Here is a 17988-nt window from a genome sequence, read left to right as displayed (position 1 = left end):
TAAAATTAGGTCTTTTAGGAAACAGTTTTACCATTAAGATCTTGTGATATACATTGAAAATAAGCAGGTTGTAATCAAATCCCATCAAATATATAATTGCGAGATCATTCTCCTTAAATTAATGCTGTCATACCTAAGAGCATAGTGGAAAAATAATTTCACTTATGATTTTGACATTTTTCAAATGCTTGTTTCAGTTTAAATTCAGTTACTCAAATGCTCAATAGAGCAAGGAGATCACAGCATCTACAGAGGAGGTCCCCCAAATAATAATGTGAACCAACACAAATTACCTTCAATTATGACATCAGTTTAGTTAGGATCACCAACCCGAGTGTGCCGGCTGCAATGGCAGGATGATCTGCAAACCTCTAACTAGACACCCGTGCTGTAAGCAGCCATCCGAGTCACCAGCTGAGAAATGAAGTAGTGATACAGGCAAAGATTCCTATGTTCCTGTTGCCTCAACTCTTGAGCTGCTCAAGCATTCAGAGCATAAACATACCAGCCTGAAACAGATCAGGTGCATGCCAGAGTAGGAAGTAACCCTGCCGTAAAACAGGTCTCCTGCCCTAAGGCCATAGATCTGCAACTAAAACACAAAACAAAACTCTGCAAAAGTACTTCCATAAAACATTGCTGTCTGGAGGGGCTCAGGTACGAAAATGCTTCGAAGTCTCTATACCAGTCTCAGCCCCAAGCATAACTGACTTTTGAACTCTCTGCCTGCCCCAAAAGTTGACAGAGGGAAAAACCTGCAAGAGGAGAAGCATCAGTGTGTAACTGCTTTTTACAATGCTGCCAACCACCACAGATCTTGTCAATCAGCCAGTGAATGCTGTGCCAGTTTACCCTCAGCTCTGAGAAGGAGAACACTCCTGCCACTGACATTTGACAATATTTTCCCATGTTGTCCGTCAGTTCATCTCAGGAACAGATTTATGGCAAATAAACAAAATGCCCATGAATGTTTAATGACAAAGCTGAGGGGAACACAAACACCTCATTTACTACAGGACACATCTGTTCTCACAGCTGCTGCTGATCTATTGAATACAACCAAGGTAGGAAATTTATTAATATATGCCAAATGGTGTCCTGCACTGAGACAACTTCTGGAACTACATGGAATAATCAGCAATATGAGGTTATTTCTCATTTATTAATGCCACTGTAAAAGGCTGTGCTATGCCTGTGACTTTTTTTTTTTTTCCCCAAATGTCTACCAGTCTAATATAAAACAAAGAACTTTTGCAATGGGGGGACGTACATCCTTCCTGGCCTTTATATTTCCAAGACTCCTGAGCACATAATGAATCTGTGGGAGATATATTATTGAGGAATGGAAAGAATCATATGGAGAATTCAATTTCAGTTCCCGAGGAAAACTCTTTAATCAATCATTATGTTCTTTTCAGTTAATGGAATAACACATGACACTAAACCAAGAAGATGATGGGAATAAGTTACAAATATGTAACTGGAGAGGTATTACACTGTTATTGTAACTATATTTTTCATTGGCTTGACTATAAATCATCCTGCCCTTTGAACTTACTGTAGCATTACAAAAAAGCAGTCTTAAACGGCTCTCAAGAGGCCATCTTCCAAACAAATTGTAAAAAAGTACTATATTTAAAGCAAAATAGTATCAACTGCTACTGAAAAACATTCTTGTTAACTTTAGATACAAATTTACACCTCAGGAGCAAAAGAGGTGATTCAAAAGGAAATGTATATATTTTACATAGGTAAATACTGTCAGGCAGAATAAATTATATCCATTCCATATGACTTTTGTTATATTTATTTTGTTGCAAATCCTGAAAAGCATGCAGACTTACAAAGAAAAGGGAAGATACTAGAATCAGAAAACAGCTTAATACAACTTACACTGTTGAGCACCTATTTTATCAAATGCATTGTTTGTCTGAATTAAAAGGTAACACTACATCTGATTGGTAAAGAAAAAGGCAAGACTGCCAGAACTTAAAGTAGAAGTACAACTGAAACCAGTATGTAAAAAATATCACAAATATAAATCTCACTTTATTAACATAATTTACTCTCTCATAATAAGAACTCTATTATAATTAGGCTGAACAAGTATATCACCAACTTTAAAGAATTTAGAACTGGTCAAATAAAGAAGTTGAAATGCAAAAGAGCATACCAGAAGAGGCTTCCAGTCTTTCTAATCTGCTGATCAGCCAATCAAGAGATCCAGAAAACTGAGCACAGTTTTTACGATTTCCTCGAATCAGAGCGGCTATTGGGAAAAAGAGAGCAAGCAAGAGAAACTAAATCACAGTTACAAGTGCATTTAAATTTAAATAATTCCTGTCTTGTCAGAAAGGATCCAGTAAAATAGATAAGAGTCTTAACCTTTAATTATTGATGTTCTAGATTAAAATTTAACTAATATAAGTGATAGTTAGAATTCAGCATAATAAATACCTTTGGTATCAAATTGACCTTTAGGGAATTTGAATTGTTTTGGCCCTGCAATCATCTCAGTAATCCCTACACAATGCTCTACAGGAAAAAGCCTTTACTTACACCACAGAAGTCAGCTGCTACTATAGAAACAAGTTGCTGGAAAACAGTATTCTTGTATTGACAGAAAATGTTGCAAAAGCAGAGGTTGAAGCCAACAACATAGGCGATGAATGCGAATTATTTTCTATTGTTACAATAGATCTGTTCAAGAGTAATAGGAAGTAAAACAAGATGGGTGTCTGAGAATTGTTTGCTATAATTTTGACAAGGTTGTAGGGAGGAAGTAACTGCTTTGACTCTGTTTCACCCTCATGCTTTAAGCTGAGGATTGAAGTAGACTGAATCATGCACTGACTTGGTGGGTACAACTGAACTGAAATCTCCCTGAACACTGCAGGCACCCACAAGCTTGCCCTGTCCTGGATTACGTGCATCTGCAGGTATGTGCATACACACTACTTCTCAGAGAAGCATCTGCTCTGCTCCAAGAGAGGACTGAGGCACAAAGATTTCTGTTTGGTGTGTGGAACAGCATGAACTGGCTTTCATGAGATTGTTTCCCAGTGCTGCCAACAAATCATTTCAAAGTGGAATTATTTCCACCAGCAGAGACTGTTGGTCCTGCTAAGAGGCAACAGCCTCTTAAAAATCTGTTTTGTTGTTGCACAAACTCACTGTATTATACTGCAACTATGTTTTTCTGCTTTATTTATAAAGGTTAAACTTAGAGACTTACAACATAAATATGGCATGAAACTATCTGCAAAGAAGAAGAACAATATTGGAGCATTGACAGTTGTGTAACCTGGCAGTTTCCTCACCAGTTTTCTGATGAGGAAAATCAAACCTTCATAGCAAAACAAAACCCTTTTTCTTGCTATATTATATAATACAAAAAAAAATGTGTACCCTTAAGTCTTACACCTTAGATTAATTGTGACCATAGTTATTTAAAAATACTTGGGTATCATAAGAGAGGGAACTTCTTGTTAAAACATACAGACTAGAAGCAAGGAACACCTGTTTCTGACAGTGACCTTTTTATTGGTTGTAGAAAAGCCACACAATCTCACTGTGCTTCAGGCAGGAACATAAAATGAAAGCAGTAACAGTTCAGAGCTTAACACATCACTAAATTTAACTTCATTAACAGTAATGAGACACAGATGGTTTCATAAATGCTGCTCAGCACAAGTTTCTGAAAGGTTAATATTCATTGGTTAAAGCTGTGCATTAAATGAGGCACTTTGACTCTTAAAACTGAAAACAAAAAATAGCATCTTACAGTTGCTTTTGTTATTGTCTACTACTCTGAACAAGACAAGCATTCAGTTTTAAAGAAATCAAGACCATGATGTGGTCAGTCAGTCATTAACATCACATCACTGCATATACTCCTCCCCATTCTTCTGTAATGCAAAAGGGTCTAGTAAAAGTTCACAATAAAGGTATGTATTTGTACTGGAGAAATGTTTAGTAGATATATGTCAATTATTTCAGATTGAAAGACAGTAGACTTAGATTGAATATAAGGAAGTTCCTTTTTGCAATCAGGGTGGCTGGACTAGATAATCTTTAGTGGTCTCTTGTAACACAAAGCATTCTAAGATTATATGATTTTTATATGTGGTAGTATCCAGCCTCAGCATCTATAAATGCCTTCATTCTCATCACAGTGAAATACAACACAACGTCAATGACATGACAAAAGACATGAATTCTGGCATCACAGTTTACTTTTATTTATGTGCAGACTCAAAAAAACAAAGTACTGTTTTGCTTAAGCAAGACTGAGCAAGCAATATCCATTTGTCATCCATGTAATTACTGTACAGATCCAGCATTATTCAGAACAGAGCAATGTACAAATTTATCATAGCCACATCAAAGCCAGGCTTCCTAAGCATTAGCTGCCAGAAGATAATGCAGTTAGAGAAGTAACATCAGAGGGCAGGTGGGGCACAGAGACTGGGAAGTCAACAAAAGCTTGTGTGCTGTTCTCATCGCTGCAAGTCTATGGAAGCAATACTTTGTACAAAACAAGCAGACTCTTCAGAACGAATTTTCTAGCTTTGCCAATTGGAAATCAAGCCATTACTTCCTCCAGTCTGCACTGTGCTTAATGCAACAAGAGATAAACTCAACTGTAACAAAAAAAAATTCAACTCTACCCTACATCTACGAACCACAGGACCACAGAATTTTATACTCCGTCATCTACCATCCATATCCGAAAGGGTCGTCATTTGATTTCATGGACACATTTACTCTTTGGACCTAGTCTGGATACTTTTAAATGTTTATAATTCCTGATATAACTTCTTTAATTGATTATTAATACATAAAAAAGCTTCAAATGCAAAAATCTTGCTAGATTTATTAAATTCATTAAATTATTCTAAGCTTCTACATAGTGGAACTTCTTCTGTACTACAACAGATATGTACTTCTTTATTCTTTACTATTTTGAGCTAAAATTACCCAAGAATTCCATAATATGCCTTACCTAGTAATTCATACAAAGAATTCAGAATAGATTTCCATGCTTCTCCAGCTTCCTTCCCAGCTACATCTGCAAAGTGAGCTGCACTGCTGTATACATTCAAGCGATCAATACATTCAAGAACAAGGTTGATCATACCCTAAAAATAAAGAAGCTCATATCATCAGAGGAAAAAAACCAATATTTTTATATGCAAACAAGAAATATTTTCAGAAATCTAAGAAAACAAAACATGAAGGATAGGATATGCCAAACAGAAGAATATATGCGTGAAGTCATCAAGTATTGCCAATAAAAAAACTTTCCTTGATGGAGGTAGTAAACATCTTACATTTAGGATGGTCAAATTAAAACAAAAATATACAGTATTAATAACAAAATTTTAGGCAAGATTTTATTCTGGAGGACATTTGGGCATCTGACAAAGTACAGGCAACTATTATTACTGGAGAAATAACATATAATATTAATCAAAATGTGTAAAGAATGGTTAGTAAACTAAAATATCCTTCTACATCAAGAGATTGTAACAGAAAAAATTAATTCACATGTAAGCAGAAAATAATGGGTATAGTTCCAGGCCATCTAATTTTATTATAGAAGGAAAAAGAAGTAAGGTTGTAAATGTATTTCTTCAAATATGCAGGAAAAACAGCAGATCTAGAGAGATTACGAATGTAGCAAATATTTTGGCTCTTATAAGATTAACAAAAAACTACTACAAGCATAATCCATATTAGACATCAACAGTACAGATACTGTGAAAGAATACTTGCAGACAACGTAGTGGAAAATCAGGAGTAAAACTGAAAGAAGTACCTCTTCTTGGAAGAGGTTCTGGCGATTCTTCAGAGCTCTTAGCCTGTTTTGTTTGTTTTCATGCTCCAAATGTTCATCAGGGGGGTGAAAGTAGCCAATCAAGTCCTGAAGGCTCAGACTGACTGACTCGATAGGCAGATCGATGGTGGAAGACTTCACTTTCTTGCTGAGGGAATCAAGGCCCCTGCAAGAAGATGGAAAGTCTTCTGAGAATTGAAAATGAATTTCCTTTACCATTCAAACTCTTTATTTATTTATAAGGAAAAACTGGGCATCAAAGCTCATTTTCTGACAGCAGCTTATCAAAAATTCTTCATATCCGCCCATTCTCCATTTAACAACCTAACCCTCCCTTCCCAAACAAAACCTGAAAACATGAAAAATGTTATTTCTGCTAAGTTTTTTTCAAATCCAAAAAACACATTTTAATATCCTACCTATGGATGTAGCAGTTTCAGAGGCAGAGCAGAAGATGAAGTTATTGTAAACTGGTACAAAGCACCATGAAACTGGAATGGACACAAGTTAAAGAGACCAGTCCTGTGGTGGTGAGGAAGGTCCAGATTGTCCATGGAGGCTCTCAAACACATCTCCAACCTATTCTTAAGCCCTTTTCAGTGTGGAAAGATGAAAAACTTCTACACACTGTCTCAGCACTTCATTAGCTCTTTTGTTTCCCTGATACCAAATTCAAGCTTGGTCTTGCTGAAATCTATGATCATTCTCTCTCAGGAGTAAAGGGCTGACTGTTGCACCTGCCCCTTGCTCAGCTGAATCCCTTTGCACGTAATGCAAAGTTTCAAAAGGATAGCTACAAAAGTTATCTTTAAAGCTCAATTTTATTGTGAGCATGTTATCCAAAGCACAGTTTTTCTACTGACTGCATGAGGAAGAACTGGAGCATACAGTTAAAAGAATAATTTTCATCCTCTTCAATTCAGCTTTTTTTTTTTTTGAAGTAACATCCTGACAAAACTAAACTGCTAAACACTGCCTTGGACTCCCTGTGCATACCACAAAAAATCTCCACTATAATTTAGCAATACCTTGATTTGTGAAACCTTATCATTAAATTGCCTCTGTCTTTATCTTTTATGGCATTCTTAGAAGGTTCTGTGAAGGTGTATTATTTACAAAGTGACCTAGGGCTTACATTTCTTTTGTATTTCAAATGTCACACTGTAGACAATTCTCCTGATGGGTGATCTTGTCCTGGTTTTTTTAAGTACCTTGTTATATGTTTTTAAACATATTGACATGTCTGTGCCTTTGTCTGTGCCCTTATTTAGGACATGGTTGCTTCAGGTCACCATCTCCTACACTGTTTTCTTCTTGTAACAAATGAGTTCCTATGAAACTCTTATCATTCCATACAGCCTTACTGCATATCATTCTTTTTCTAATGGAAGCTACACTGATGTAAGGACTTTTCATCAATTACTAAAATAACAAGCATTTGAGAATTAGCATTTTACCAGCATTATTTAGGAATAGGGAGATAAATGCAAATTGCATGCATCAGACAGGATTTTAAAGTGGCTAATTACTATAAAACACAACATAACACTAAAGAAACAAATAGCATTAAAAGGGAACACATAAATAAAATGTAATGTGAGTTAGAAAGCAAATGTAATTTCGAAGAAAACTTGTTCTTGATACTATGGATTTCTTCAGTATATTTGTGATTTTTACAGATCTACAGTTATACAGTTATCTCACTCTTCCAGGTTTTTCAAGGAAGATCACCTTTAAAAACCATACTTAGAAAAGAAAAAGATAATTTATGCACCACATGACTTACGGCAAATTTCAGCAAGGAAAAATCTCTTTCATGGTTTGTTTGCATTTTCAGTATGTTTCTGTATTTAAATCAAGATTGAGCAATAAATTTATGTTAGAAGACAGAGAAAAAAATTGACCAGTATCTGCTGAGGTTCTTATCTGCTGATAACACAAAGAATTAACATCAAGCCCAGTCTGAGAAGCATTGATCCTTTTTTCACTGAAGGATAAAGTGATAAAAAGATCATTTTAACAGCACACCTTATGAACCTGTTGAAAAGGAAGACTGTACTACGGATGACACGTGCTGTACGAGATTCTTCATTCTGAGATCTAGACAGTGTTAAACCATCATCCATGTGCCCTTCATGGTGCATTATTGCCTGAAAATAAAGGAAAGAAGCAGTCACTGCAAAATGAGACATTAAATGAGAAGTCTGAAAACTCATAATTCCATGGTTTAGTTTCCCATGTCCAAGGACACACCTTTACTGAGCCAGTATGTTTAGTGCCATAATAATCTCAAAGCCACAGCTTTTGTAAACAACATACTTTATTTAAATAAAAATAAAATAAATAAAATATGAGGGGTTTTTATTAGTTATTTGTTTTCATCAATATTAAAAACAGTTCCCTTATGCAGCAGTAAATCCCTAAAGCAGACAAGGTCATAACCTGTTATTTATTATTGGTCCTCATTTCTAAACTTGTTACTGGCCTTTTCAGACTATGCTTTGAGACATTTCCAGTAACTTACATTTTTTCATATCTAGTTCTCATGGCTCTGAAGGCATTCAATCCAATTCACATAAATATTTTAAATTTTACAATTTATTAAAAATAATATTTTAAATTTTAAATATTTTAAACCTCTGCCCTAACTGTAGTTCTGTGTATTCTAAAATAGTCATGGAAAACACTACAGTGTTAAGTTGCAAAAGAATCTTTTCCCTACTTTATGATGCTGAGCTAGCATGCAGCTTGGCTGTGATTATTCTATAAATAAAGAAATCTCTCAGGACTCAAGATCTGAACATTCCAGCCCAAAAGGTAATACACTTATAATGTGGAAAAAAAAATACTTTAAACTAAAAGCCTCCTCAATCCCAACCACATTGAAGAAATGAATCTTAGCATATTCTGTAAGTTGTTACTAATATTTTAGTTCGAAATCAAATATATCCAGATTTATCAATGCTTGTGACTTAATGTCTGCAGGCTAACACATGCAATTTTTCTGGCTTTCAGTTTGAGAATTCAGTACACCACTTAACTTTTCAATATGTGACTGAAAAAGACCCACTCTTTCATTTGGCAAGCATGCTTAAAATATTTGAAATTCAAAATATAGCTGTTCATATAGCTCCCTTCATTTCCCACCCCCCAGCCCTCACCCACCATATCAGACTGTGAGTGAATGGAATGCTTTCCTATTTACAGTCTTACCTTTCGCTGCAGAGAGCCCATCCTTACAGACTTTGCATCAGCAGACTGGTACGTGAGCCATAAGCCTGTATCTACGTGCTGTATGAAGCAGATTGAATCCCCATACTTTATTTCAGGTGCTCCCATTCCATCCACCTCTTTTCTTGTACCTATGTCCAACTTTTCCTGATAAAGAAAACAATGTATACACGAACAATAATCAGTGTGTTAATATTTGTAAAAACAAATATTAGGAAATTATCCAGAACAGGACCTAAAAGAATATTTGAGGTCTTTCTTTAAAAATATTACTAAAAAAATGGGAAAGTGTAACTTTCAGTTAAAGAGAAATCCCATCCATGCAAAAACCTAGCCTGGTACACTTGAAGCTGGGTGTATTCATGTCACCTGCATAGGAAAGAACTAGGATCATAACTGTGATTATTGAAACATAAAGAGTTTACCAAACAACCCCAGATACAATAACTCCCCTAGCTGAACCAGGCATTAACTTCCACAAGATTTTTCTTGAGCATTTGTGTTTTTTATCCAGCCAGGAAAAGATGAGTTCCATCCAACAATCACTGAGAGATGGCCTTTAACCTGTCACTGCCCAACAATGGGCTCAGAACTTCCTGAAAAAGCAATCCATTTCTGCATGATTGGCCTGTGAGCTATTAATGGCAGGACAGCACGTCATTCCAGCTGGCGTCCTGCAGAGGCAGAAGTTGTTTCAGAAGAAGAAATGAAGTATCCCAAACAGTACTAGAATTTGTGGCTCTAATTTGAGGCATTTCCCCAACACCCACTTCTCTTTAGCAGAAGCTACTTCTGAGCAGACTTGTGTGGACAGACAGCTCATGCATCCTGCCTCATGGCAGATCATCCATTTAATCCCTCCAAAAATATATGTTTCAACTGACCAATGCCTTAACCAAGTACAGCTTCAGCATTCCAGGCTTCTCCTGATCAGCAGGAGATGACAAGCATCTTCCTGCTGCTACTCAGAGTAATGTTACAAACAGTGAGACAAAAATGACTACTTGTTCTAACTCTCTACAATCAAGAAAGATTAGAAAAATGATTACTTCATACACACGTGCCCCGACAATGTGGGAAGACAGTTTCACAGCAAAAGTTGAGAAAGACTGGGGTTTGAACAGACAATAATCTCTTAACTTAGCAAAGTTTTTTTTAAAAGCATTTTTGAGTAAAGGGAAATGTCCTGTAACTATATTTTCAGTCTAAAATCATGAATGCATTTTGAAGCATTGAAAAAAAAAATCAGCAGAATGGAGGTGAAATTCTTCTGATTCCTTCCATTAACATTAAATTTTCAGATACACATGCATTCATGAATTCAGCTTGTTTTCTGATTGTTTCTGGATACAGAAACAGTTAATTTCACTACCTAGTTAATGACTTCGAGTGCTTCTTACGTGCTGAAATTATTAAAAACTTGTCCACTGATACATAGTAATAACTGATTTATTAATTATCTGATGCCAATTAGAGTTATTGTGTGCCTTTATTTCCTTATTAACATATTATTTTGTTCATATAATTTCTCTAAATGTTGTATTCAATTCTTTGAAAAGCTAACACAAATAACCCAAATGTAGTAACACCTAAAAATTGAAAAGCTACTTATAATATGACATGGCAAACAAATGAAGATACGAGGAAAAATAAATTAGATTCTGATTTCAAGCTCCAGTTTTTTTAATTCTCTTATAACTAGAAGATACTGTGAACACATACTGTGCTTCTACATTGTAAGATTTTCTTTTTTTCAGGTCTCACAATTAATTTCTTTGGATGTGAATAGAAGAATTCACAAATTTTCTCGTAAAGCACTGTAAATAAGATGAGTATTTTTTCATTCCTTGTTAAAAAATGTACTGGCTGTAACAGAAAATGAAGTGGTTTGATACCAAAATGTTCATCCCAATTAGAACTAAATTTACTTGGCATAAAAACTGCAGTGCCAACAATTTGTCAAACAAGATCTCTGTTCTCACAGATGTAAGTACACTAACAGTGTGCAATAAACATACTGTATGTATGTTTAAAGCTCAGATTTAAATCAATCCCATTAAAATGAGCTCTGTCCTGTAAAATAAATATAACAGCCAGGAAAGATATTACAGTGTCAAATGTAGGAGAGAAACAGAGAACTAAAGAATGGTGTGGGGGCAGCAGGCATTACACCATTCATTTGAGAGTTTCAAGACATTGAGCTTTTTGTGGGAATTAACAGGAACCGCAAATTCTTTAAAAAGGGGAAGATTTGAATGGAGTGCTCAGTTCATATCAATAAACAGCAGGTAGTTGAGAAAGTACATATAATGAATCTATGTCATTATCTACTGTATAATAGTTCATCTGTGAAAATGAAGATCTGAAAAATATCAGAAATCACCATGTCAATAATTAATAATGGTGCACTGGCACAGACATTACATGGTGCAAGTTTCCAGCCACACTCCTACCACATATGTAACCTGTCGTTACTGAACCATCTGCTGATTCTTCTTACAGCATTTTTACAAAGAAAACCTTCAGTTTTATTTGCAATCTAGACCCATTCTCAGATGACCAAGCCTGCATGAACAAGGATCAAAAATCTTCATTTATTACACTGGACCAAAGAGCAACAAGTGGGTTTTGCAGCAGTCTCTAAACCATCTCAGTAATGAAAAACAAGAATTTATTGGAAATGAACAGGCTTACTGAACAATAGTCCAGATTTTCTCCAGAAGGCTGTTCTCTATAAACTGTGTTTATTCCACGCACACAAGAACACAAGCCAATCTTCCCACTTTTGTTGTGTGCTAAATGAACAAAATCTTTTAAAATGGTTTCGTTCTAATGTTGAAAGATTATTCTGTGAGGCCTCACTTTAACCATTATTTCAGTCTAATGTTTCTGTTTAACTCCTTATACATTCCAAAATGGACTGCCTTGATTAAGGCTTGTCCTTTCCACTTTTCTCTTGTCATCTGACCTAACCCACACTCTCTGTGGCACTTTCAGGACTGATATTTTAAGACCTCACCAACTGTACGAAGCTAATTTATGGCTGTTTTTAAAGCAACATTAATATAATTTCCATAAAATTTTAGAAGAAAAAAAGAATAAAGAAAAAGCTGAAGATGTAAAAATACAAGACATAAAATTTTATTAAAATTGATGTATTTCTGTCCACTGGAAAAGACTCTGGGCAGGAAAAGCAGACTTGGTACAGAATGTACCAACATTTCTGAATTGGTAAAATCACCTTATTTCAGTGGAATAGTGATATAAAAACAATGTTCTTTATCAAAAAAAATCAATATTGAGTAAATGGAAGAGAAAAAAAAAAAATCCACAAAATGTGATTTCTCCAAACACAAGCTTATTAAAAGAGCGGTATGTTTGGGAAATAAATTGAAGATATCTGTGGAAGTCCTGTGCTGAATGAAGCAGAACTACTAGAGAGAAAAAACAGAAAAAAATAATTTTCCAAATATCAGGTCCTTGAGAGGCTAATATACTTTGCCTTTAATGATAATTATTAAGGTAATATATGATAACCAGAGGAAAAAAGGCTTGTTATCAGAAAAAAAAATGAAGTGACTGTTAGGTCCTCAGAAAACCCGAATCTTCTGAGAACTATTTGGCAAAACTTTGTGATAGTTTCAAGATTTTACAAAAAAAAACCCAGAACAAACAAACAAAAAAATAAAACCCTTTCGCTTTCTGGTTTTCTTCACTGCTATTTTTTAAATGAAGTACTGGAAAGCTAATATATTTAAGTTGTTGAGCCCTTGCAAATAACAGTGTGTAAAAAAATAAATGTTATGCTTTTATATTTGCATGTGGATCTTCAGGTTTGTACGGGATACATTTTCAGCACTATCTCATTAAACATGAAAGCCTCTTTTCATATAGAAATTGAAGTTATTATCCACTCACATGCTTGAAGGAACTGATCCTTTAACACCTTCCTCTCCCTTGTTTGATCTTGTCTATTTAAAGCTAACTTAATATTGTACAACAAGTGGGAGCTTCACTTCTTTTCAGCTATTGCAAGGAAGAATTATGATTGTGGCAAAAAAGGGATGAAATTTCTATTAGAAAGACATAGCTACTTGGAATTATTAAGGTAAACACAGGTATTAATGCTCTGTACTCAGTAAAAAAGATTAGGGGCTCCTTCTTATACATTAATAAATTTTTGGGGTGCTGAGTACATGCAACAGCATAAGTGAAAGTTTAGATGGTTTGTTCAAACATAGTCAGAGGAAAAGAGACCCTTAATCTGCATACCTTCTCTAAAGAAGCCTTTCTAGAACTCCTACAATTTGAAATTTTTACTTTAATACTCTGTCCCAGGGAGGGAAGGCACCTCAAAATTTTTAATGCCAGTATCCTAATAAAGTGAAACACGACACTCCTGTAAGTCCAAAGGAGGAGACTGAATCACAGAATAGGTCAGGTTGGAAAGTACCACAGGGGCTCATCTGGTCCAAGTTCCTTGCTCCAGCAGTGTCATCCTAGAGCAAATAACACACAATTGCACCCAGACTTGATTCATCCTCAGCCAACCATATGCTCCTCCTCCCCTGTGGTATTTTTACAATTCCCTCCAAGTATGTATTTCATTAAAATGGTTGTTGATTTCCACAACATTTACATCAAATATGATCCTCCACACTTCCAATTTCCTTGAAAATCCATATTTAAACAGCAGAAGATTATATTTGTCATGTGCAGATTAGCTTATATTACCCTCTTCAAATTCTCTCAATCCTTCAGGAATTGATTACCATAGTAAGTTTCTACCTGCCTTTTGTCTCTGGTTCAGCACAGGATAGGTTTGGCCACTAAAAACAAAATAAATGTTAACCTTTCATTTTGAGCATGGCAGAACAAAGCCATTTCAAAATATAAAACCTCAAAATAATTTCAAATGAGACTTCCAAATTCAGGCTGGCAAAAAAGAATAAAAAGAAGAAACTTCAAATACAGCATCACCTAGTCTCCAAAATACAAGTGCATATGCTACAGAGAAAATAGAGACAAACCATCTTATCCATATCAACAAGAGACATTCCTTATTGCTAAAAATTCTTGACTTTGAGTACTTTTTTCACTAAATAAAGCATGTAACAGCTGAGCACACAACCCTTTTTGGAGCAATCCCTGCTGACAACCCATTTTGAAAATCAGTGAGTGAATTATTCTATCCTTCTAGTTTTCAAAGGCTGAAGTCTACACTAGCTGCTACAGGAAATCCCCAATACGGTTGCACTGCATTGTCCTAAAATATTTAAGCATTTCTTTGACTTTCCTAATTGGTTTCAAAAAAGATTGCCTGACTCTCAAAACCATCCCTGGAACTGCAGTCTTTGTTATCAAGGTGATAAAGTCTATATACCTGCTTTTGGATATATTTTCTTATCTTCCCAAGCAGGCAAATAATTAATGTGTATATATAAATAAAATGGTACAGGGAAGTTAATAAGTAATTCTGTTTACCGTTGCTTTGTATCTTAGAAGACAGTTTTTTACAACAATAAAATTACTGTTGGAAAATTTTCAGACAAAATGCTTCATGTTCTGAGAAATAAATAAATTTAAGAATTTATCACTGTATTATTCTTAACTGTTTACTCACTATGAAAGTACTGATTTAAGCTCAAAATGCTTACTGAAGCTGTCAAAATGAAAAGTCAAACTCTGGTAACTTCAGATTAGACTACAGCAGATTAGACTGCGGAGAGAAATCCTGAATTTCCAGTGTAATTTCAGAAACACGTTATTATAAATTTTTCCTGTGTCAGACAACAGATACAAACAGTGAAGCAGCAGAGACGTTAACCAGAAAAACAAATCAGAAATGAGTATACTGCTCAAAAAGTGAGAAAGCTGTACAAAAAACCCTCAACCCAACCAATGAAACAACAAAAAAGCAACAAATTAACAAGGAAAAAAAGAAATAGAGAGCCAAGTAGCAATACATAAGGAAAATATGATAGAAGAAGTTTTCTAGTTATTGGTTATACTGCAGTTTGGAATTTTTTTGATCAGTGAAAAGTAGAAGGCTCCAATAATTAATGCAATCACAACAAACAAAAAGTACCTAAATCTTGCTTTCTTAAGAGACTGGAATTATTACTAGTAATATTAATGCTGCACTGATTCCATACCTTAGAAGACCGAAAACAGAACGCTGTAGATTTTACATCTGCCTTCTCTTTGTCTGTAAGAAGTAGGCTCTTGTCATCCAGGAGACTTAAATATTTTCCTGTTGTTATATGTCTTAGTCTGAATGGCTGTCCCCATCTAATGTGGCTGCCACTCCACCTAAGAGAGTCCATAAAAAAACCTTTATTAAAAAAAAAAATATTTTTTAGCTACTGGCAATAATATTTTAAAGTAAAATATATTGCCAACTAGTTGCTAAAAAATATAAAATTCACATGTTGGAGTATCAGCAAGGAAGTGGCTACTTTGTGGTTATCCCCTACAAAACCATTCTAATAAATAATCTTAAGGTCTTCCTTTGCACCAGCTGCCTTTGTTCAGACTGAATTCCTCTTGAGAGAAGGTACAGACCGCCTACAGAAAAGGAGGCTTATGCTGTACACAAAGAGTTTAGATCTGCCAGTTCCCTCTCCAACATTTCATCTACCAGCAGCTGCCATTCTTCACTCTCCCAAAGATCTTTCTGCAGTCAGCAGATTTTAAGCGCACTTTAAATGTTGTGGAAAAATGCCTAAAACTTAAAAAAGAAAATTTCCTAAAATAAATACGAACATTCATTAAGCAAAAAATGTCCCAGATTCTTCATATCCTATAGAAGGAAGAAAGGAAAAACTTAGATAAGTTCCCCAAATATTACTCAACTTGAAGTACAGGTCACAGGTTTCCAGTTTCTTGGCCTAAGCTGAAAATTCAGCCCTGCTGCCCTTCCTGTTTAATTCCTGAAGATAAACTTGTGGAGGGGTTACTAAGGAGAATGTACTTCACCAAGGCTTTCCAGACTGGAAAACTGTCACAACTAGCGTATTTTCCTGGTTTTCACAGAATTTTCTTCAGTCATATATCTGCAAAAGTTTGCAATTCAGATGTATGTGAATGCTGCATTTTGGAGAGGAAATCATGGATTTATTTTGTATATGTATTATGGTTTTGTATGTATCCACATGGAAGTCAGAAAATCCCTTAAGTTAGTACTTACACAGGTTTAAGTTAAAGTCATTTTCATTTTCCCTGACACACAGATGTCAGGTTAGAACACTTAACACCAATACCCACTTGTTTAAATGCATCTTCTTTAGAGCTGGCCATACTGGGCGCAAAGTAAGCAAAACTAATTTGGCAAACATTTTCAAAGCACAGTTTTTAAAATGCTTCTGTTTTGTAACAGGATGCATTAAACTTCAGTGATTAAACTTTTAAACCTTTTTAGTTATTGATTTTAAAGAGAACAGAAGAATAAAATGGTTTTCACCCTCAACTATTTTCTTTGGAAATCTAGAGTCTCTTCTGTTTAAGTTGAGGGAGCTTTGGGGTAGAAGGAAATATGGAATCTTTATATCTTAGAAACACATTTATCTTTTTCTGTCTTCTGCACAGAAAAGTCCATATACTCCACAAAAGGACATCTGAGTCCAGTGCTCTAGCATAACTTCTATTTCTCTAGTCAGTAAAATGTCAGGTCATGAATCTGAGCTATTGTGTTGCTGAGTCTGGTAAAATACATCAGTTCTACACCTTTTATATTACAGGTCATGCTGGGGAGCTGCCTTTTCTCTTGTCTGATTCAATTTTCTTTTGGTCCCACTAGCTACAGACCATCAGTGAAAAAAAAAAAAAAAAAGTAGCGTAATTGAGCCATGCTTCTAGTTCATGCCTGCAGGATAGGAAAAATAGCAATTGTTGTTCACTTACACAAAAAAACCCTTTTGAGCAGGAAGTATCATGTGAAGCCATTTCTCACTACAAAAAATATTTTTTGCAATGTGAGAGCATGAACTCTGCCACCTTTTGGGAAAGAAAGTAATGCTGAGAAATAGTATTTGATGTCCTGTGGCAGGGCATCCCAAGGGCATCTGTTCGTCTAGACTGCCCTGGCAATTTTTTATGAGAGTTCTCCACTACGGAACAGAGTTGAAACAATAATTGTTCCTTTTAGAAACATGTAAAATTCACACAGCATTATATCTGCAGTCAATCTGGAATGTGTACAACTGACTGAGAACTTCAAGCATGCATACACAAAGCTACAAATTGAAGCATTAGCATGAATATTAATAGACTGCAATTCAGCACTGAATGTATATAGCAATTAGAATATCATACAGGAAAATAGGTTGGTGAGGGAAGTGTAGGACATAGTGCTATTTCTGGGATTTTATTTGGTTCTTTTTTTCCTGGTGGAAAATCCTATTTTCTAAAAAGAAAGATTACCATTCCCTTTGTAATAATTGTTTTGACAGTTCTTACCATTTCTTTCGTTATATATGTTCAAATGTTTACCCTTCAAAAGTTTGTATGCAATGCCTGTCAAAGTGGTATATATGATGGCCATAACAGAAACCTATCATTACTTGGATCCCCATGTTGCTCCAGAACTGCTTATTAGGGAAGTAAATGCCATGGGGAAAACAAAAAGCCAGAGATCCTTTCACAATTTCATTTTTGTTGTCACCATCTCAAGGTCCATTTTAGTCCAAAGGAAAAATCTCACTGCCCTACCACTGACATTTAATGTCATCCTATTAATAAAAAGCACACAGAGAAAACAGAATCATTGAAGTGTAACCTTTTCATAAGCTGCTCTGATTTAATCTCTAACAAGTAATCATTTATTCCTTACTAGAAACTTTATCACAAGCATATATCATAATATGATTTAAATGCAGTTTTACACTACAACTACCTTAACAAACAAGGCACAATTCCTT

At 35.2% G+C, this 17988-nt stretch overlaps 1 protein-coding gene across 6 annotated transcripts in view; it reads right to left on the bottom strand.

The window, feature by feature from the left end:
* RYR2 (ryanodine receptor 2) overlaps window positions 1-17988 on the bottom strand; it is a 378942-nt gene that overhangs the window by 180157 nt on the left and 180797 nt on the right. For all 6 annotated transcript variants that reach the window (XM_019006059.2, XM_019006061.2, XM_015621997.3 and 3 more), the window contains 6 exons: window positions 15226-15382; window positions 9053-9217; window positions 7868-7989; window positions 5822-6005; window positions 5006-5141; window positions 2174-2269 (listed from right to left, as the gene is read on the bottom strand). In XM_019006059.2, the coding sequence (XP_018861604.1) occupies window positions 2174-2269; window positions 5006-5141; window positions 5822-6005; window positions 7868-7989; window positions 9053-9217; window positions 15226-15382 (860 nt within the window). The remainder of the gene's footprint in view (window positions 1-2173; window positions 2270-5005; window positions 5142-5821; window positions 6006-7867; window positions 7990-9052; window positions 9218-15225; window positions 15383-17988) is intronic.

Source organism: Parus major, chromosome 3 (assembly GCF_001522545.3).
Source record: "Parus major isolate Abel chromosome 3, Parus_major1.1, whole genome shotgun sequence".
NCBI classification, from domain to species: domain Eukaryota; kingdom Metazoa; phylum Chordata; class Aves; order Passeriformes; family Paridae; genus Parus; species Parus major.
This window is presented reverse-complemented; position numbering and strand designations above follow the sequence as displayed.